This window comes from Brienomyrus brachyistius, chromosome 3 (genome assembly GCF_023856365.1).
Source record: "Brienomyrus brachyistius isolate T26 chromosome 3, BBRACH_0.4, whole genome shotgun sequence".
In the NCBI taxonomy this organism is placed as follows: Eukaryota; Metazoa; Chordata; class Actinopteri; order Osteoglossiformes; family Mormyridae; genus Brienomyrus; species Brienomyrus brachyistius.
In genome coordinates, this window is record NC_064535.1 from 2,211,968 (window position 1) to 2,232,773 (window position 20,806).

At 51.8% G+C, this 20,806-nt stretch overlaps 1 protein-coding gene across 3 annotated transcripts in view; it reads left to right on the plus strand.

Moving 5' to 3' along the window:
• LOC125738377 (collagen alpha-1(XIX) chain) overlaps positions 1-20,806 on the plus strand; it is an 86,583-nt gene that overhangs the window by 61,378 nt on the left and 4,399 nt on the right. For all 3 annotated transcript variants that reach the window (XM_049007276.1, XM_049007277.1, XM_049007278.1), the window contains 23 exons: positions 1,083-1,118; positions 1,339-1,392; positions 2,755-2,799; positions 2,935-2,976; positions 5,017-5,121; positions 5,423-5,476; positions 6,013-6,066; positions 6,295-6,348; positions 6,442-6,495; positions 6,692-6,736; positions 7,531-7,581; positions 7,939-7,983; positions 9,095-9,121; positions 10,730-10,783; positions 11,301-11,345; positions 11,438-11,482; positions 11,791-11,853; positions 12,054-12,089; positions 13,508-13,552; positions 14,721-14,864; positions 15,903-15,969; positions 16,056-16,205; positions 19,572-19,640. In XM_049007276.1, the coding sequence (XP_048863233.1) occupies positions 1,083-1,118; positions 1,339-1,392; positions 2,755-2,799; positions 2,935-2,976; positions 5,017-5,121; positions 5,423-5,476; positions 6,013-6,066; positions 6,295-6,348; positions 6,442-6,495; positions 6,692-6,736; positions 7,531-7,581; positions 7,939-7,983; positions 9,095-9,121; positions 10,730-10,783; positions 11,301-11,345; positions 11,438-11,482; positions 11,791-11,853; positions 12,054-12,089; positions 13,508-13,552; positions 14,721-14,864; positions 15,903-15,969; positions 16,056-16,205; positions 19,572-19,640 (1,384 nt within the window). The remainder of the gene's footprint in view (positions 1-1,082; positions 1,119-1,338; positions 1,393-2,754; positions 2,800-2,934; positions 2,977-5,016; positions 5,122-5,422; positions 5,477-6,012; positions 6,067-6,294; positions 6,349-6,441; positions 6,496-6,691; positions 6,737-7,530; positions 7,582-7,938; positions 7,984-9,094; positions 9,122-10,729; positions 10,784-11,300; positions 11,346-11,437; positions 11,483-11,790; positions 11,854-12,053; positions 12,090-13,507; positions 13,553-14,720; positions 14,865-15,902; positions 15,970-16,055; positions 16,206-19,571; positions 19,641-20,806) is intronic.

Here is a 20,806-nt window from a genome sequence, read left to right on the forward strand (position 1 = left end):
GCATGCCCGGTACGGGCATATCACAGGCCGTACTGGTACCGAGCATCACCGGTACGGGCATATCACAGGCCGCACTGGTACCGAGCATCACCGGTAAGGGCATATCACAGGCCGCACTGGTACCGAGCATCACCGGTACGGGCATATCACAGGCCGCACTGGTACCGAGCATCACCGGTACGGGCATATCACAGGCCGCACTGGTACCGAGCATCACCGGTACGGGCATATCACAGGCCGCACTGGTACCGAGCATCACCGGTACGGGCATATCACAGGCCGCACTGGTACCGAGCATCACCGGTAAGGGCATATCACAGGCCGCACAGGTACCGAGCATCACTGGTACGGGCATATCACAGGCCGCACAGGTACCGAGCATCACCGGTACGGGCATATCACAGGCCGCACTGGTACCGAGCATGCCCGGTACGGGCATATCACAGGCCGCACTGGTACCGAGCATGCCCGGTACGGGCATATCACAGACCGCACAGGTACCGAGCATGCCCGGTATGGGCATATCACAGACCGCACTGGTACCGAGCATCACCGGTACGGGCATATCACAGACCGCACTGGTACCGAGCATCACCGGTACGGGCATATCACAGGCCGCACTGGTACCGAGCATCACCGGTACGGGCATATCACAGACCGCACTGGTACCGAGCATCACCAGTACGGGCATATCACAGGCCGCACAGGTACCGAGCATCACCGGTACGGGCATATCACAGGCCGCACTGGTACCGAGCATCACCGGTACGGGCATATCACAGGCCGCACTGGTACAGAGCATCACCGGTACGGGCATATCACAGGCCGCACTGGTACCGAGCATCAGGGTTAGTTTTAATGGGTTGCGTTTCTGGCAGTAGGCAGTTTCTGGAAATAGGACTGCAAAGCTTGAACCAGTGTCTATGCCCAGAAGCTCCCAGCTACTGTAGAGTGTAAAGATCCCCTTTGAAGTTGCCCTCAGTACCCCTGTTCTCTCAGCTCCATGTAAATCGATCTCTGGAGCAAGGTTATCCAATAGATCTCCTGATCCCAGGAGCAACATGCTTTCATTTTGTTCACAGGGGCCAATGGGACCGGAGGGCCAGCCAGGAATCCAGGTATGTGAAACAATTCTGCAGACGTGTCATCCACTTGAGTCTTTAAGAGTTACGTGGGTAAGCCTGGTTATTGTGGAATAAACAGTAGTTATGTGATGTATTACATATGTCAGATGTAGTTTTTGCCTTTACTGTTATTCCAATAAACGTCACTAAAGTCTGTCCCTCTTAGGGGATGAGAGCATGTGTGTGTAACACTCTGTCTCGTTATGTTCTTCAGGGCTCTCGAGGGGCCCCCGGCTCACCAGGCCCTTCTGGACCCCCAGGCCGTGAGGTATGTCGGCTCAGCGCTCCATAAACTAAGCCACCTTCTGCTCTTCAAGACCTGCCCCCCTGTTCCTTAATCAGGACCCATCCCTTGTCCTTTAATCAAAACCCACCCCTCATTCTTTAATCAGGACCCGCCCCCTGTTCTTTAACCAGAACGTCTCTTTTTCTTTTCTTTGATTTTCTTGTATCTGAGCATAACACAGTGAGTGTAGTGCAGTGGCCAGCCCCTTGGCTATGGGGACACTGGGAGGATGCTGTGTTCCTTTTTTCTGTTCCCCTGTATCTGAGCGTAACACAGTGAGTGTAGTGCAGTGGCCAGCCCTTTAGCTATGGGGACACTGGGAGGATGCTGTGTTCCTTTTTTCTGTTCCCCAGTATCTGAGCGTAACACAGTGAGTGTAGTGCAGTGACCAGCCCTTTAGCTATGGGGACACTGGGAGGATGCTGTGTTCCTTTTTTCTATTCCCCAGTATCTGAGCGTAACACAGTGAGTGTAGTGCAGTGACCAGCCCTTTAGCTATGGGGACACTGGGAGGATGCTGTGTTCCTTTTTTCTGTTCCCCTGTATCTGAGCATAACACAGTGAGTGAAGTGCAGTGACCAGCCCTTTAGCTATGGGGACATTGGGAGGATGCTGTGTTCCTTTTTTCTATTCCCCAGTATCTGAGCGTAACACAGTGAGTGTAGTGCAGTGACCAGCCCTTTAGCTATGGGGACACTGGGAGGATGCTGTGTTCCTTTTTTCTGTTCCCCTGTATCTGAGCGTAACACAGTGAGTGTAGTGCAGTGGCCAGCCCTTTAGCTATGGGGACACTGGGAGGATGCTGTGTTCCTTTTTTCTGTTCCACTGTATCTGAGCGTAACACAGTGAGTGTAGTGCAGTGGCCAGCCCTTTAGCTATGGGGACACTGGGAGGATGCTGTGTTCCTTTTTTCTGTTCCCCTGTATCTGAGCGTAACACAGTGAGTGTAGTGCAGTGGCCAGCCCTTTAGCTATGGGGACACTGGGAGGATGCTGTGTTCCTTTTTTCTGTTCCCCTGTATCTGAGCGTAACACAGTGAGTGTAGTGCAGTGGCCAGCCCTTTAGCTATGAGGACACTGGGAGGATGATGTGTTCCTTTTTTCTGTTCCCCTGTATCTGAGCGTAACACAGTGAGTGTAGTGCAGTGGCCAGCCCTTTAGCTATGAGGACACTGGGAGGATGCTGTGTTCCTTTTTTCTGTTCCCCTGTATCTGAGCGTAACACAGTGAGTGTAGTGCAGTGGCCAGCCCCTTGGCTGAGGTTGAGCATCATGCAGTTGACTGAGGGGCAGCATGGCTGCCTTACTGTGTCTTTATTCTCTTTCTATATTTCTCCCATTTTAAGGGCCCCCCTGGCAGAGACGGCCGGCCCGGTCCCCCGGGTGAACCGGTGAGTACAGGGGTGCTGGAACCCGTACTGGACTCACTATCCGCACACGTCTGACACAGACACGCAGACTTTGTTTTACTGCTCTGTAACATGCCAGAAGTGCTGGAAAGTCATCGCTCTGCTCGTCCCCTGCAGACGGCGCTGCCCATCGTTCGGGACATGAGTGCCATGCTTAAGGTACCGTGACGTCCGCTGTGCCTTTCACCTACATGCGGCTTACAGAAGGTCCCACGCTGTCGCCTGTCCATGTGACTGCTGCTGAGACAGATGGTCCAATCAGAGTATTTGGTAGCGTCCTCGGAAGGCAGACTAGAATCTTGACATGCGTGATTGGGCCAGTGATTAGAAGAGACACAAAATACCTGTTACCCACCTGGTTTTTGTTTTGCAAATCTCTTGGAAAAGTCTTGGAGAGCCTTCCTCTCTTACACAATTAAAGAGCACATCAGCTAGATAAATAAGGCTGCAGGTGAAGCCTCGGCTTAGTAAGCAGGGCTTGTTTGCATCTGGGGAAAGTTATCAGCCTTTGTGTGTCTCCCAGGCTGGAGGAAATGCAATGAAATGCCAATTTTAATAGAGACGTGCAGGTCCTAATTTGATGGTCCCCCATCCGAAGCCCAACAGTGCCCCCTGCAGGACTCCTGCTGAATTGCTGCTGTAAACAATCGTTTTGTCTGACAGCTTGGGCTGTAAACTTGTTGATGCATATTAAAATATCACAAAGCCGCCAGCATCTCGGCTTGGCTGTGAGGACCCTCGGTCTCTACTGCGGTCGGCAAGTGTCTTTATCCCCTATATCTCGGGACTGGTCCTGATCCGGACCAGTTTGTTTCCATGTGGTTTGTTTGTGTAGCATTTTCACTGCAGATCATCTCTGCAGTGACCACCAGACACTGTGACTGCCAGTTTAAAGAGTCGAGGCCAACAGTATTCTCCGCTATGCAATTTGCTGATAGAAAACAATGAAACCAAGTAGTATGGAGTTCTTAGCCATGTGCAAGTCATTATCTCTACTCCTGGGGCGACGCCTGGCTGCTTTCACCCAGTGTAAGATCAGAGTGTATTTAAATCTCCTGCCACGGCACTGCACACTGCTCGTGACGGATGGTCTTTGTGCTGAGGACGGCGGTGGGTGGAATTTGAGAGAGAGTGATGTAAAGATGAAAGAATAACAGAGGCGGGCCTTCTAACTGAGCGAAGAGCAGTCTGCCAGGCTGCTGTTATCTGCTGGGACCGGAAAGCCCTCCTTTATGGGGTAGCTGCAGCATGTCCGTCTCTGTGAAAGATCTTTTATCGTTCGGGAGACTTTGCCTCTTCGAGGCTGATGACGGGCATCAAGACCCTCATAGACACTTTCAGATACTGCTGCCCTTGTCCAGAACTCTCTGTCATGCCTTCAGTAGAGTCTATTAAAAAACCTCATTCATAATAATCTTTTTTTGATAATTAGCCTGTTCTTTTAATACGTTTTAATGCATGTCATATGTGTGATGTTTCCTCACAGCAGATTATGTTACAGCAAAGTCAGAGCTGCCTCTGGGACAGCAATGGCATCCAGTGAGATTAAACGGTGCTGTTTTAGAGCAGAGACGGATCTCCAGCCTTAAGCACGCTTAGCAAGACGGATCTTAGTTGGATACAGGCCCTACTCAGCTACCACGGTCACACGTCTCTCGCTAATCGTTCATAATACGAGGAAATGCGGGGCTCTCTGAATACTCCTCCTGAATACAATCTACTCATTAGGCGCAGTGGTATCCCAGTGAAACGCTGCTTTCATAGTGCGGCACCAACAAAGTGTGAAGTACAGTAAATGGGAGCGTGGGGCCACTCAGAACATGGTGCTTCTCTCCCTCCCGGACCTGCTATTTCTCAGTGGCTGACAGTCAGCAAATCTCTCTGCCCAAGAAAGCATACAGAAAGACTTTTAATTGCATGGAGATGGTCTTTCTCCAAGCATGTAATTAATTATAATAACACTAATTTGATAATTAGCATCATAACACCAGAGCAATGGAAATAATCTTGACACAGCTTCGATGCGCAATGTGACAGAGAATGTTTCTAAATACATAGGCAGCCGAATGTTCTGGTAAAAACCAGCAAGGATGTTATGAGAATACACAAGGGCGGGGGGGGGGTAAGCTGGGGCAGGGGGGGTAAGCTTTCGGTGCTGAAAAACACCATGACAGTGTGTCCCTCTGCCCTCCTATGTAGAACGCCTGTAGTCTGTGCCAGGAGAGAGTCGCCGGCCTGCCGGGCCAGAAGGGGGAGAAGGGCTCCCTGGGGCAGCCTGGACTAGAGGGTATGGAGGGCCCCAAGGTAAGAGCCTCTCTGTGACGCACGCTTCCTGTCAGAGGCTCAGCACTTCCTCTCAGAGGTTCAGGACTTCCTGTCAGAGGCTCAGCACTTCCTCTCAGAGGTTCAGGACTTCCTGTCAGAGGCTCAGCACTTCCTGCGCAGCATTTCCTGGCTATTCCTACAGCTTGTATTGCCCGAGTAGCATTAGCCCTAGGTTAATTATAGTATTATTATTATTATTGTTGTTGTTAATAATAATATACATTTTGCTAAAAGGTGAGAGTTGCAAGCATTTCATTGTTCTGTGTGTCTGTGGCGACAGGGAGATCCAGGTGTGCGTGGCCCCATGGGAAACCCAGGAAAAGAGGGTCCAAAGGTGGGTGACCTTCCCCTGACCTCCTGCTGACCTCCAGCACCCCCAGGTCACATGGCAGCTCAGCAGAGGTGCCTGACCCCCAGGGCTGAGAATAACACATACTGCACTAGGTTTAGCCTCTTTGTTTCTGCCACGATTACACTCTTCATGTAGCACAGTGCATCACAGCAGGCTGCCCGGTACCTGACAACATAGTTGCTTTCTGGGTCTTAGAAATAACCCCCCCCCCCCCAGGAAGACCGCTGATACGCATTACATGGCAGGGTTTATTCACGTTTCATTTTTATTCTCTCTTTCTCTAAGCCAGTTTTTCCCAACTTGGCCCTCAGGGACCCACAGACGGTCCACATTTTTGCTCCCACCCACCCAGGAAGCAAAAACATGGACCATCTGTAGGTCCTTGTGCGCTGAATTAAGAAACACTGCTCTAAACAAACGGCACACGTGACTGAGTGCTAATGCTCCACAATGCCCCCCAGAGGCCAGGACCTGCCATACAGCTGAGCCTTACCTGTGAATATCATGGTCATTTCTAGGGTGTGAAAGGAGAGAGAGGATTCCCGGGTCCTGCTGGCGAAAAGGGAGATGAGGTACGCACGTGTGTGTGCACTGTCCGCTGGGTGCTGCTTCTTTAGAGTGCATGCATCATGCAGGTATACTTATATCGCTCGTGTGCTCCTTCCCCTGCTCCCGGGTTACCCTCCCCATCCACCACCTTCGCTCCTCTATCCCTGCCACCTCAAATATCAGCAGATCAAGATTTAACCCCAGTGCTGCTAAGGAACCCGCCCCCTTACTGTGGCCCCTGTTCTTGCCAGGGTACCTCCGGAGTGCCTGGATTCCCCGGTCCCACTGGTCGCCCAGGAAGTCCGGTAAGACCCCCCTCCTGGGTAAAGCTTCAGCCCGATGCCCTGCGGCCTCATTTCGCCTTCAAACTCTGCCCATAAACAGACTTATCTTTGTAGGGCATCATGGGGAGGCCTGGACCAATGGGACAGCCTGGACCTAAGGGAGAAAGGGTAAGACATACTGCCCCCAATACATGCATGCCGACTTGCGTGCGCTTTGGCAGACTCACTTTTCCTATAGGCCCCCTGGTCCAGCTTCCTACAGGACCAGTAGGACTGATGATCTGGTTCTAGTCCATGCTGGAGAACATGCAATGCAATGTGGTGTAATGGAGGACCCCTGTGCTGTGCTCTCTGTCCCTCTCAGGGCAGCGAAGGCCCCCAGGGCAAAGCCGGCCTCCCAGGACCCCCCGTAAGTCTTCTGCATTTGCTGAGCTTCAGTCCTGCAGCTCGTAGCGTAGCTGCGTCACGCCGGCGGGGGGGAACATGTGCCTGTCTGCCTCTCAGGCCACCTGAGCGTCCATTGCGTACCGTGCTGGGGTCTCAAGCACATGCCCTTCCCCAGAGATTCTGCTGCCTCCTGGGGGGTTTCTTAGGGCTTGGGAAGCTCTGCTAGATACCAGCCTGCTGGCCGTGGCTCAGGGTCCAGCAAAGTCAGTGTCTCCGGTACTTTCGCTTTCCTGCGTCAACCAGTCACCCATGACGCGCACTCCACACCTGAGTGGGAAACAGGCAAAGTTTAACGTGAAGATGCAGGATTGTTGGCGGCAGATGGTAAATGAATATCCTGTATTAACTCTGAAAACTGCCAGGGTTTTCCCACTGTGCAGTGAGAGAGGAACAAGGGAAGCGATCCTCATAAGTACTGGACATAGTGATGTAAGTCGGACTCGTGAGATGAAACGGCTTGATCCTGGGCTTTGTTGATACTGTCGCATAAGATAAGCTCCTGCATTGGCAGCAGTCGTGCTCTTCACAGCTCAGCTCCTCTTCGGGAGATGAAAGACCCCCCCTCCGTGCTTCTCGCTCCTGTCCAACACATCGGTTCTCGCCCTGGAGTCAGCGGTGGGGTCGCGACCTTTAACTCGCTTGCACGGATTTCTGTGTCCTTTCTGACAGCCTTGGGTGAGGAGAGAGGAACACGGGCTCCCAGAGGGAAGCTCTTAGGATGCTTCCTTCTGTTGATGGTCGTGTTTGTGTTTGTAGGGTGTTCCCTACGTCGAGGGCAACGGGATGAGTAGCCTGTACAAGCTGCAGGTAGGAGCAGTATGCATTAGGGTTATGTTACTTTGTATGTCCCCCACAATGTAATAAAAATCGGTTGTTTTGATGTTGTGGGGACCAATTTTCAGGTCCCCTCAAAGATCTGTGAATGCAGTCAAAAAAGTCTCCTATTTTGTTTGCTTACTTATGGTTAAGGTCAGGGCTGGGTGGGGGTTAGGGTTAGGGCTGGGTGGGGGTTAAGGTCAGCATGTTGTGATTATAGTTTTCCCCATAGAAATCAATGGCGAGTCCCCACTAAAATGTAAATATAAACCTGTGCGTGTGCATGTGTGTGTGTGTGCCTGAGTGAGACACAGCCGTAAACGTGTAGTAATGCTCCTCTCTCGACAGGCTGTAGGAGGCGCCGTGGGAAACCCTGGGCCACCTGGACCCCCGGTATGCAGCCCCACCCTTCCTGGTGACGTTTCTATTTCATGTCGGTGTGGAAAGCGGCAGAAAAGATTAAATCGGCATCTCTGCGTGTGTATATGGTGTATTTAAGAAGCCCTTGGCTAGAGGGACGCTATGGAGGTGGATTTTTACCTAAGAGTGAAGAAGTTTGATTGAGTTTTGTTGACGTAGAGATGTGAACATATTTGTGTCATATTATGTAGCTCAGTGGATGTTTTTGACCAAACGTCACCGGTTTGAATGTCATCCTCGGCATAACAGTCCGAGGTCTGTTTGGCCGTTCGCCCCCCCCCCCCCAGATAAATGGCCGACCCTGTGCTTAGACGCCAGACTTAGCTCTCACCTGTATTTCTTTGTGCCTTTACAAGGAGAGGAGACTGCATATGTGAAAAGATGCAGAAATGCAGAAAACACATCGTTTTATTAGCGCGACGTTGGGTGTGATGAGAGAGCAGGACCGATGTTCAGGTCTATTTCTGCACTTGTCCACGGTGGACTTTGGGGCTCTGGGTCACTGTTAGCGGTTGAAGAGCGTGTCTCACCCCACCACCATCTCCCAGCGACAGGATCATTTAAAGAGGCATTAATCACACGGCCAGAAGCAGAGATTGGGAGACGAGGGGACATGGAGTGTGTTAGGGCTCTGTGAACCACGCTGGCTCACAGTCACAGGATCGCGGGTGCGAGGGGACGACTCTGTGCTCAGCTGCCCCAGGGAGCCCAGCCAGGGCCGTCTGTGTGGCCATTCCTCCGTTCTGCAGCTGGTTTGTAAAGGCAGTATTTCATGGGGTGTAAAGTCACTGTGGATACTGAAAAAAGGCAGTATGACTCAAGGCCCGTGTGTGTGTGTGCGTGTGTGTGTGTGTATGTGTGTGTGTGTGTGTGTGTGTGTGTGTGTGTGTGTGTGTGTGCGCGCGCGTGTGTGTGTGTGTGTGTGTGTGTGTGTGTGTGTGTGTGTGTGCGCGCGCGTGTGTGTGTGTGTGTGTGTGTGTGTGTGTGTGTGTGTGTGTGTGTGTGTGTGTGTGCGCGCGCGTCAGTGTGATAGCTAACACTAACACTAACACTAACACTAACCCATCTCATCTTTTCTCTTCAGGGCCCCAAGGGGGATGAAGGCAGAGCCGTGAGTCACTTTTCTTTTACAGGCTCATTTGTTGTAGTTTCTCAAAGACACATCCAAACTCTACCATCACACCATGTAAAAACAGGGTCCTACAAACTCAAAGAGGAGACTGCAGGAGAATGCTCACCGTAACAGGAAGTTCACATTCTCCACACGCCATTTACCCATGAGCCTTTGCGTTCCCAAATATCAAAATTCCCCAAAGTCCTCACTGGCAGAACAATGGCAGAACAACAGCATTGCTGAAATATCAGCTTGAATTCTCTGTCCTTGTGGGAGCAATTGCTTTTTTATTGTTTTGTTGCAGAGTAATTTTTCACCCAGGATGTTAATTTGACATTTGAATAAATTGTCCGGGCAGCTCTGCAGCCATTGCCGAATTGGCGCAATCCGTCTGGCGGCCGAGCCGCTTCCCTCCCCATCGGCCCGTGGCTGCACTCGCTTAGTCATGACAATCTACATGTGCAGCAATTATGTCGGCGTACAGCAGCGTCACAAACGATTGCCCGCATGTTAGTCTGGTCCCAGGACAAGCGCCTTAACATGGAGTGCTGCTGCCCTGAGAACCCTGTGTCACTAAGGGAGGAGAACCCTCTATCTGTAAGGCAGGAGAACCCTCTATCTGTAAAGGAGGAGAACCCTCTATCTATAAGGGAGGAGAACCCTCTATCTGTAAGGCAGGACAACCCTCTATCTGTAAGGGAGGAGAACCCTCTCTGTAAGGCAGGAGAACCCTCTATCTGTAAGGGAGGAGAACCCTCTATCTGTAAAGGAGGAGAACCCTCTATCTATAAGGCAGGAGAACCCTCTATCTATAAGGGAGGAGAACCCTCTATCTGTAAAGGAGGAGAACCCTCTATCTGTAAGGCAGGACAACCCTCTATCTGTAAGGGAGGAGAACCCTCTCTGTAAGGGAGGAGAACCCTCTCTGTAAGGCAGGAGAACCCTCTATCTGTAAGGGAGGAGAACCCTCTATCTGTAAGGCAGGAGAACCCTCTCTCTGTAAGGCAGGAGAACCCTCTATCTGTAAGGCAGGAGAACCCTCTGCCTGTAAGGGAGGAGAACCCTGTGTCTGTAAGGGGGGGGGAAATCCTGTGTCTGTAAGGGAAGAGAACCCTGTGTCTGTGAGGAAGGAGAACCCTGTTTTTGTACGGCAGGAGAACCCTCTATCTGTAAAGGAGGAGAACCTTCTATCTATAAGGGAGGAGAACCCTCTATCTGTAAGGCAGGACAACCCTCTATCTGTAAGGGAGGAGAACCCTCTCTGTAAGGCAGGAGAACCCTCTATCTGTAAGGGAGGAGAACCCTCTATCTGTAAGGGAGGATAACCCTCTCTCTGTAAGGCAGGAGAACCCTCTATCTGTAAGGCAGGAGAACCCTCTGTCTGTAAGGGAGGAGAACCCTCTGTCTGTAAGGGGGGGGAAATCCTGTGTCTGTAAGGGAGGAGAACCCTGTGTCTGTGAGGAAGGAGAACCCTGTTTTTGTACGGCAGGAGAACCCTCTATCTGTAAGAGAGGAAAATCCTGTGTCATGGAGGGGGGAGAACCTTGTGTCTATTAAAAAGAGTGTCTGCAGAGAAGAACCCTATGCCCTGTGTCTTTCTGGCAGGGGGAACCGGGGCCCATGGGTTTGCCAGGACTGGAAGGGCTGCCTGGTGCCAAGGTAAGAACTGCTAAACCCAACCCTAACACGTCTTTAATCCTCCATAAACACAGCCACTTTCCAAATGGGTCTCAGAGCCCCTTTTCCTCTGGGTCTCGAGGAGCCTTTGTTCCGTGGGCCTCGGACCGAGCAGACGTGAAGGATTTGGCGGTGGCCTTTGCAGCTTAATTTTAGCAAATCCCAGGCCATTGGGCTCTGAGTCAGTGCCCAAGCTGTTCCATTCAGACTGTCATGGAGACCTGCTCATTGTGCAGCTAACGAGTTAATGTGTCTGTTAATGCATATCCCATCCTGCCCTGCACTGAGCCCTTCACTGCACCCTGCACTGAGCCCTGCACTGCACCCTGCACTGAGCCCTGCACTGCACCCTGCACTGAGCCCTGCACTGCGCCCTGCACTTGCCAGTGAACCCTCATTTATGTAAAAACATGGGGTAGCCATGGTGAGCTGTGCAGAGCTAAGCACGGTGTCATGCTGTAGTGACACAGCCCCTAAGCTTGGCTATACTGTCTTCCAGGGAGACCCAGGCATCCCCGGAGCTCCAGGTGCCTCAGGTTCGCCGGTAAGTCTTCCTCTTGTCCTTTACAGGCTGCCATTTTATCCTTGTCAAGGTCCTTTTTAATATCATCGTTTTTGTCTCTCTCACCTTCACAGGGAAAGCCGGGTGCCCCTGGAATGTCAGGAATCCCAGGAGAACCGGTGCGTCTGAGCTGAGTGTGGGGGCATCTGTCTGACATAATCAAACACCCCTGACTTGTGCTCAACACAGATCATTCACCAGCTCCTTCCTTTTATGTTCCTGCTTCAATGTGTCATATTCTTTATAAATATTTCCCAGTATTGCTGAATTTTTCTTAATTTTAAAAAAATTCACCATAAAACCTCCCCCTTTGCCTAATTAATCAACCTTATTTACATGTTCTGCATTTGGGGAAGGCCCATCCTTATCTCAGGATGCCAAGGACGGACACTGAGGGAGAGGGTGCGTTATGTTTGTCTTCCGGCAGGGGGAACGAGGCCCGGTGGGAGAGACTGGATTTCCCGGTCCCGAGGGACCGCCCGGCGTTCCCGTAAGGACCCCTGCCATCGACACGCTTATGGCTGCTGATGCCAGGGACAGTGTGGCAGATCCTGCCGGGGCTGCATGGCTCCCTTTGGCTCAGGGCCTCCACATAACTTCCAATCGTTAAACTGAATAATATAGAGCTGCTGCATGCAGAAATCTTCCTGGCTGCTCAGTAACTCTCCCTCATTTGCACCATCCTACCAGGGAAGACCTGGAAAAGACGGGATTCCTGGATACGAGGTGAGAAATCCGCCACATGTGACTGTTACGCTCCGGGGGGGGGGGACCCACCGAGCTGGCAGGCCCCGCCTTCCCCGAGAAAGCCGGCCAGCGAGGCTGTGGCCCGCGTGCTGCTCCCCTCCCCGGCGGACCCCGGCACAGATGGCCTCAGCAGCACATCGAAATTCTCTCCCCCCATTGGCTGATGAAGGGCTCCCTGTGCCTGCGCCCTCCCCCTTGGAAAGGCCCGGCGGGGTCACCCATCCGGTGCAGCGTCACACGGCCCTGCAAGCTGTGGTCTGGCCTCTCAGAGGTGTCCAGAATATTAGCACAGAATGTGAAGCTGCTCTGGCCCCGTGTGGCTCCAGGCTCCATGTAGGGGCCCTTTGGAAAGCTCCCGTTTGGGGCCCCGCCCTCCTGCTAAAATGATTCTGTTCTCCTGACGTCTTCGTCTTGCTCCAGCGGGCTGAAATGTTCCACCTCCCGCCGACATGGCCGGTGGACATTAAAGATCTCCCCTCGTGTGCGGAGCATTACTGGGAAAAGCCCCGCAAACAGACAAATGTGACACTTTGGCTCTTGAGAAATGGGCAGCCGGAACCCCGACTCAGTGACACTCCATCATTATTCCTGCCGCTTCTGTCAATGTGTCGCTCATCTTAAACAGCACGGATCCACCAATCCGCTGTGGTCTGTCATGCCCGTTTGGTAGCATGCACATCTCTGGGCTGTGGTGATTGATGGGGCGACTGTGCCATCTAGTGGTTAGAGGTGGTTGCATTTTTGGACCCCCCCCCCCCCCCCCAATGACCGTCTGTGAGATTGAGAATAAGCAAGACTCACTGTCCATGATGAGGGCTTTAAACCTTCCATCAAGCGTTCTGGGAATTGGCTGACACAGATAAAAGCGTGGAGATGAGAATATTTCTTGCAGAGATCCATCCACTTCAGACCTTGCCAGGTTCTGTTCCGCGTGGCTGGCTGTAATCTTGCAGGAAATCACTGTGAAGACGGAGGCTGGTGAGGGTGCAGTGTAGCGAGGTGGAGGAAAGAGTTCAGCCTGGGGGGCTACGGAGAGCCGTCACATGCAACCCTAACCCGGCAATACAGCCGCGTATAAAGTGGCCTGAATCCCCCCCCCCCCCCCCCCCGCCCCCCCGCCACAAATAACAGCTTCCTGTTCCTGAAAATGCCACCTATTGGGTCAAATTGGCAGAATTATTCTCGTATTTGCAAACTGGAATGGAAAGCAAGGGCGGTCACATGACTGGGACAGGTCTCTGGTGGGGTGGGAATAGCGGGGCCCAGGATGGCACTGAGTGTGGGGTTAGGAATTCATTTCAAAGATCCAGCTATAAATCTGCTCTGTCCTCCCCGAGCGGAGCATCTGTGTACCAGGTCGAGCGACTCCTGCAGATAAACATGTGATTCCACCACAGGGAGCGACTGGGAGACCCGGCGATCGAGGCTCAAAGGGAGAGCGAGTAAGGACCTCCTCCTCCATTCGCTCTTTTTATCCCTGAATGTATGAATGGTTCAGCAGCTCAGTCAGAGAAAAATGCCACTAAGAGTGTGACATACCCCTGGGAGTGTGACCTGCCCCTAGGAGGGTGTCACATGCCCCTAGGAGTGTGACCTGCCCCTAGGAGGGTGTCACATGCTCCTGGAAGTGTGACCTGCCCCTAGGAGGGTGTCACATGCTCCTGGGAGTGTGACATACCCTTGGGAGTGTGACCTGCCCCTAGGAGGGTGTCACATGCCCCTGGGAGTGTGACATACCCTTGGGAGTGTGACCTGCCCCTAGGAGGGTGTCACATGCCCCTGGGAGTGTGACCTGCCCCTAGGAGGGTGTCACATGCCCCTGGGAGTGTGACATACCCTTGGGAGTGTGACCTGCCCCTAGGAGGGTGTCACATGCCCCTGGGAGTGTGACCTGCCCCTAGGAGGGTGTCACATGCCCCTGGGAGTGTGACATACCCTTGGGAGTGTGACCTGCCCCTAGGAGGGTGTCACATGCCCCTGGGAGTGTGACCTGCCCCTAGGAGGGTGTCACATGCCCCTGGGAGTGTGACCTGCCCCTAGGAGGGTGTCACATGCCCCTAGGAGTGTGACATACCCTTGGGAGTGTGACCTGCCCATAGGAGGGTGTCACATGCCCCTGGGAGTGTGACATGACGGCCTGGCCAGCTGTTTATGGAACATTATGTCTGGGTCATACATGGTCACTGTTTTAAGGTAGAAATCAAAGATCGCTTAGCTTTAGGGTGCATGTCTGCTGGCATCTTGTTTAGGATGTACCCAGCCTTGTGCCCTGTGAGGCCCCGAAGCCCCCCATGATTCTGCCCAGGGTAAATGGCTGGAATATGGATGGATGGATGGATAGCATTTAAATGTGATGCTTCTTTATGTAATAAAATATGACTGCTTGTATCTGTGATGTTCGCGATTTTAATTTGAATCTGTCACACATCCTCAAGGCTGAATTCAAGAACTCATTTATGAATGTTTTGTGTCTCAAGCTTCATTTCCATAAAAAGATAAATAGTAAATATTCCAGAATAATTGTGTATTTAACTTTTCCACTTCAGCTGCTGAAGATGAGGTGGTGTTTTCTGCTCCGTGACCATAAATCTATGTTGTCTGTGATGTCAGGGCGAGCCCGGCATTCCTGGCGAGAGAGGAGTTCAAGGAGAGAGAGGAAAGGCTGGGGAGAAAGGCAACCCGGGCCCCCCGGGCCCCAGAGGAGATCCTGGCCCCCCAGGGACTTTGGGTTCCTCAGGTCCCCCGACACTGCTGGTACGCCGGCCACAGCCGCTGCTCCTGTGCCTTAAGGACGCAGCCAGACAGGCAAAGGCAAACGCACACAGAGACGCGCACAGAGACGCGCACACAGACACACACAGAGACGCACACAGACACACACAGAGACACACAGAGACGCACACAGACGCGCACAGAGACGCACACAGACACACACAGAGACGCACACAGACACACACAGAGACACACAGAGACGCACACAGACACACACAGAGACGCACACAGAGACGCACACAGACGCGCACAGAGACGCGCACACAGACGCACACAGACGCACAGAGACGCACAGAGACGCGCACACAGACACACACAGAGACGCACACAGACGCACACAGAGACGCACACAGAGATGCACACAGACGCACACAGAGACGCACACAGACGCACACAGAGACGCACACAGACGCGCACAGAGACACGCACAGACGCACACAGAGGCACATTGCTGGGGTATAATGGGTATAAAAGAGCAGCAGTGCTTTGTTTCTTAGGAAATGGGCCCCAGATTTCGCTGAAAGATGATGACATTGCTCAGCGGAGGGGGGGGGGGCAGCGGCTCAGCGGGGGGGGGGGCTATGCGATGCCCGATTACACTGTTATTAGCATGAGCGTCGCGTCTCCCTGCCCAGCTAATCCTGCTTCCTAACGATCGTAATGAATGAGGTCGTTAGCATGTTGAACAGCCCCAGAGAAGAGCTCCGTTATCTGCAGCATTCCGGAAGATGCCGGAAGGGACGACTGCAGGGCTGCAGGCCTGCATCCCCTTTCCGGTGGGGCTAGACCCCAGTGCGATGCAGGATCTCGCCGCCTTATCCCCTCATGACATGTGCTGTTATAGTGAAAAGTTCAGAGTATGGGTGCGGGGGTGGGGGGGGGGGGGGGGGGGTTCGACGGGCAGCATCCAAATCCGGGACCCCCATGTCCCATCCCGGTGTTTTATGCTGGGCCGACGAAGGCTGTGCCAACCCCTGAGCCGTAACTGCATGCACTGCGACTGCCTCTCTTTCCTTACAGATTGATGACGACACTGTGGAGGAAATCAAAAAATTAATACAGAAAGAAGTATTAAGAGTCATTGAAGGTACTGAGAGCGGCGCCCTCCTCTGCCCCATCAGAGTATTACAGCCCTTTGCCGACCTCCTCCTGACTCACTGTTTTGTCTCGCAGAGCTGTGGTCCAGTCAGGCCCCTCAGACAAAGACCCCAGCTGCCATCCTCGCAGCACAGGTCCGTCACTCGACCCCAGGGCCCCCGGGGCCCCCAGGCCCCCCCGGCAATGATGGCTTCCCGGGGCCTCCAGGACAGCCTGGCTCCCCAGGTAGGCCGACAGCCTAAACCCCGGTGCTGTGCCCCCCCTCTGTGGCCCTGCTCCCTAACAGAGTGACCTCCCCCCAACCCCAAAGGGAGCTGAGTTTGCATCTAACCCCAGCGTGTCACCCTCCGGCCTAGAGCCAGCCACTGTCCGGCGGTGTCGCGTGGCCGTCAGACCCCTGCCTTTAAATGGTCACAGGAAGCCAGGGTCTCACTTGCTATGGGCTGGGAAAGCAGCTCACCTGAATATACCAATAGGGGGCGCTGTGTGCCCTGAAGGAGATGGATAGTCACAGCAGCATCCTTACTGACCCTCCTCCCCCCTCCAAGCCTGAAATGCGTACATGAGGGTTTAGTTATCAGCAAGCTTGGCGGGAACGGACCTGAGGAACACGCCCCCCCCACAGGATCACCGGACAGTGGGGGGTGGTGGGATCTTATTCTCCCATGTACAGACCTGTGGGGGTGGCAGTAAGGCACAGCAGCCCCCCATCGCACTCCTGCATGGACTAGCCACTCTGCCCGACCTGAAGAGGACTCAATCCGGATCGGCGTCTCCCCTGCTGGTGGGGGGGGGGGGGGCGTAGCATCACAGGATTTCCCTCTGAAAACCTTTACAGTGTTTAGTGTGTTTTATAATTATGTAACAAATGAAAGTGTCTTGTGTTATAGCGCACAAACAGCTACCTCAGGATAGTCATCGTGGGTGCTGCCCTCCTCTGACAGCACGCTGTAACTGCGCCATCGCATGAAGCACATTGCACTTGTGATTTTCGCCTGGTTACACAGGCGTGCATAAACTGACACCAGAGATGTACCTGTGGCAGCGGCACGTCTGCCATCGCTGTCAGAACTGAAATTCACCATCTGCAGCGTCACACAGCTAATATGTGTATGTTTGTGTTCGTCCCACAATAACTGTGTCTGCTGCCCTTTGGAAAATGGGAAAACAAAAAACGTAATGAAGTGTAGCTGCTTCCCAGCTTTTCCCGGCCTTCCCTCCAAAACACGCCGCTTTTCATCGCCCCAACCCTCCTTTCTGAGAAGCCCCCCCCCCCCACAGAGGAAACACATAACATGATGCGTCTGAATCTCTGCTGAAGGCTGCCCTGCGGAGACCTCCCTCTGCAGTTCCGCATTTCCTCTCTGTTTACGTTTCTGCATCGTTATTTTATGATTGTGCTCCATCGGCCTGTGCTGCTGAGTTTACGCGCTGGTGGGGCACAGCGACAGATCACTCCGGGAAGGTGACCGGCTTACATACCATCACATAAGCCTCCCCGCATCTCACATTCCTCTGTTTAATGTCCTTCTCTCAGATTTTTGCTCTGTTCCAGGAAATCGTCGCGTTTGTGCGGCTGACCTGACAGTGCTCGCTGTTTTCTTTATTCCCTGTAGATCATGTATTTTTTAGTGATGAAATGTTTTTGTTTGCAAACATGCATCGTCATGTGATTTCAGCGTACATGTATGTATTTGCATGTGTCAGATAAAGGAACGGGACTCATGTTTGTGACACACATGTGAAGCCCACAATGCTGCCTTTGTGGTGTGACGTATCTCTGAGAAACCGCTTTCTGAATATCATTTGTTATGAAGGTTTTAAACTTGTATATGTTAATAAACCACAACTTTCCTCCTTTTAGGGGGCTTTTAATGTGATACATGAAAGGGTACCTTTAATTTGACATTTATCTTATGTGTAATGCATTATGCATGTGGGTTGTACACAGTCCCTTTGGAATTATATTTTTTAAAGAATTAAAAGTGAGTTAAGAGCAATAATATGAGTGAAGATTAAACCAGCCGTGCGACACTGGGCGCGTCACCATTTTGTTTATTATTCTGGGTGTTTTAGTAATATTTCCTTCAAACTCTCTTACTCTTTTTTTTGTGGAATTATTGTTTCGCGCTGTAATCTTTGCATAGGCCTGTCGCCGAGATACGGTGGATGAGTGTGTTTCGTTCCGCGTAAGTGTGTATCAGTGCGTGTGGAGACACAGTTGCACATCCTTGTTGGAGCCAGCATGAGGCGCTGTCTCCAGTGACCAGCTCCCACTGCCTGAGAAGCGTCTCACTCAGGCTGGAGTGTCATGGCCCCCACCCACCCTGACGGAGACAGCTGGGCTGCTTTCTCCTTAGTCTTGCCCCCTTGCCTCCCCCCCCCCCCACTCAAATTTATGGCACCTACCCCTTAGCACACCACCTACCTGTTAGCACACCAGCCCATTAGCGCACCTGCCCGCTAGTGCACCACGTGTCCATTAGTGCATCTGCCTGTTTGCACACCAGCTGCCTGTCAGTGCACCACCTATGCATTAGTGCATCTGCTCTTTAGTGCACCATGTACCAGTTAGCGGACCTGCCAGTTAGCGGACCTGCCAGTTAGCTCACCACCAGCCCCTCAGCGCACCACTTACTCTTTAGCTCACCAGCTTCTTAATACACCAGCTCTGTAGTGTACCATATAGCTGCTAGCACACCTGCCTATTAGCACACCTACCTGTTAGCGCACCTGCCTATTAGCACACCTACCTGTTAGCGAACCTACCTGTTAGCACACCTACCTGTTAGCACATCTGCCTGTTAGCACATCTGCCTATTAGCACACCTACCTGTTAGCGAACCTACCTGTTAGCACACCTACCTGTTTGCACATCTGCCTGTTAGCACATCTGCCTATTAGCACACCTACCTGTTAGCGAACCTACCTGTTAGCACACCTACCTGTTAGCGCACCTGCCTGTTAGCACATCTGCCTGTTAGCACATCTGCCTATTAGCACACCTACCTGTTAGCGCACCTGCCTGTTAGCACATCTGCCTGTTAGCACACCTACCTGTTAGCGCACCTGCCTGTTAGCACACCTACCTGTTAACACATCTGCCTGTTAGCACATCTGCCTGTTAGCACATCTGCCTGTTAGCACACCTACCTGTTAGCGAACCTACCTGTTAGCGCACCATGCCCGACATACTTTCCTGCATTTACGGAGATGTGCAGCCTGGCACCTCTGTAGCCCTGCGTTCCCTGGGATGCTGTGTGGTTCTTGGGCAGAATGTTATCAGTCATATTTATTGCGAGTTGCATTGACCTGCCATGTGGTTGTGGAACATGTCGTCTGCATGGAGGGGCTGCAGAGGCTGCGCTGAGTGGATGCAGAGCTGGGAAGCACTCAGACGAACAGTCGGCTGCCATACTTACAGTCTTGAGGGCCCTGCACAGGGTCACGGCAGTATTGAGAGTGTACCATTCACTGAGGAGTACGTGCTCTGCCATGTGACCTGACATGATCGTCTGCACTAACCAACTAAACCCCATTCCATGCTCAGGCCTGGCCGCTTTGACCCATGGGCACTGTGTCTGTCTGCAGGATACCGAGGACAGAAAGGGGAGAGAGGGCAGCTGGGTCTGGGCATTCCCGGAGTCCCAGGGCCACCCGGTAAGGATTCACAGTGGGACTGACTCACAGGCCGGGCCCACATGCCTGTATACAGCACGTCCACAAGAAATTAACAGCCACTGTTAGCACACACTCTTGTTATGTATTTCCTTCGGTAGAACCTCCAATATGGAACCGTCGACTATGACAGATTAGCTTTAGTTCATTTCAGAATGAACTTTGCTTTTCAAATTATAGATTAAATCATAAACATAAATCATACTTCCCATTCCCTTTGTCGCTGTTGATAGATGTGCAAACATTAAAATGTACTAAGACCACTGAATGTTTATTCTGAACAGGGCAGAACCAGATATGTGGTGTAATGACATTCCAGTTAAGACAAAATCCACATTAACCTTGGAAACAGGACATACATTTTTAATGTCTCATAAAATTGGAAATGTCTGAAATTCCAGCACTGGCATCAAAAGGATTCTGATGATCAGTTAGCCTGACTGCCTTGGTTTATTAACTGGGACGGCATCTAGTGATTCATAACACAGATAATAAGCACTGAATCATTTAAATAGTCTTTCATCATAATCATTCAAAGCGGTAGTGCTGCCGTAAGCTTGGCTTATGTCATGAACCTTTTCACATTTTCATAGCATTACCTGTTGTTTCGTTCGTGACTTTATGCGAATTTTCCCTGGTATTTCATTTGTGAATTTGTCTTACTGGTTTGTTTTGCTTTGCTTTCACCGTCTTATTGTTTTGTTCTGTTTGTAAATTTGCTCTGTTGTTTGAGAGTTTGCCTGTTGTTTGTTTTAGTCTGCCAAGCTCTTTCGTTTTGTTTGGGACTTTGCACTAACGTTTGTTTTGTTTGCGAGTATGTCTAGGCGTTTCGTTTTTAAGTTTGCCTTGCAGTTCGGCTTTGTTTGTAAGCTTGCCTTGTGTCATTCTGTCTGAGTTGTCTTTGATGTTTTCTACTTTTTATGAATGTGCTCTGCTGTTTCGTTTGTAAGTCTGCTTCCATGTGTTGTTTCTGATTTTGCCTTGCACTTTACTTTTTTTGAGTTTGCCTTTGTTTAGTGTTGGTCCTGTTCAATTTTGTTTGTGCGTTTGCCTTGGCATTACCTTTGTACATTCATGTTGTTTGGCAGGTTTTGTAACCACAGAGTTTTGATGTGATGCATGTTGTGACAGTGTTCTTTCCATTTCTG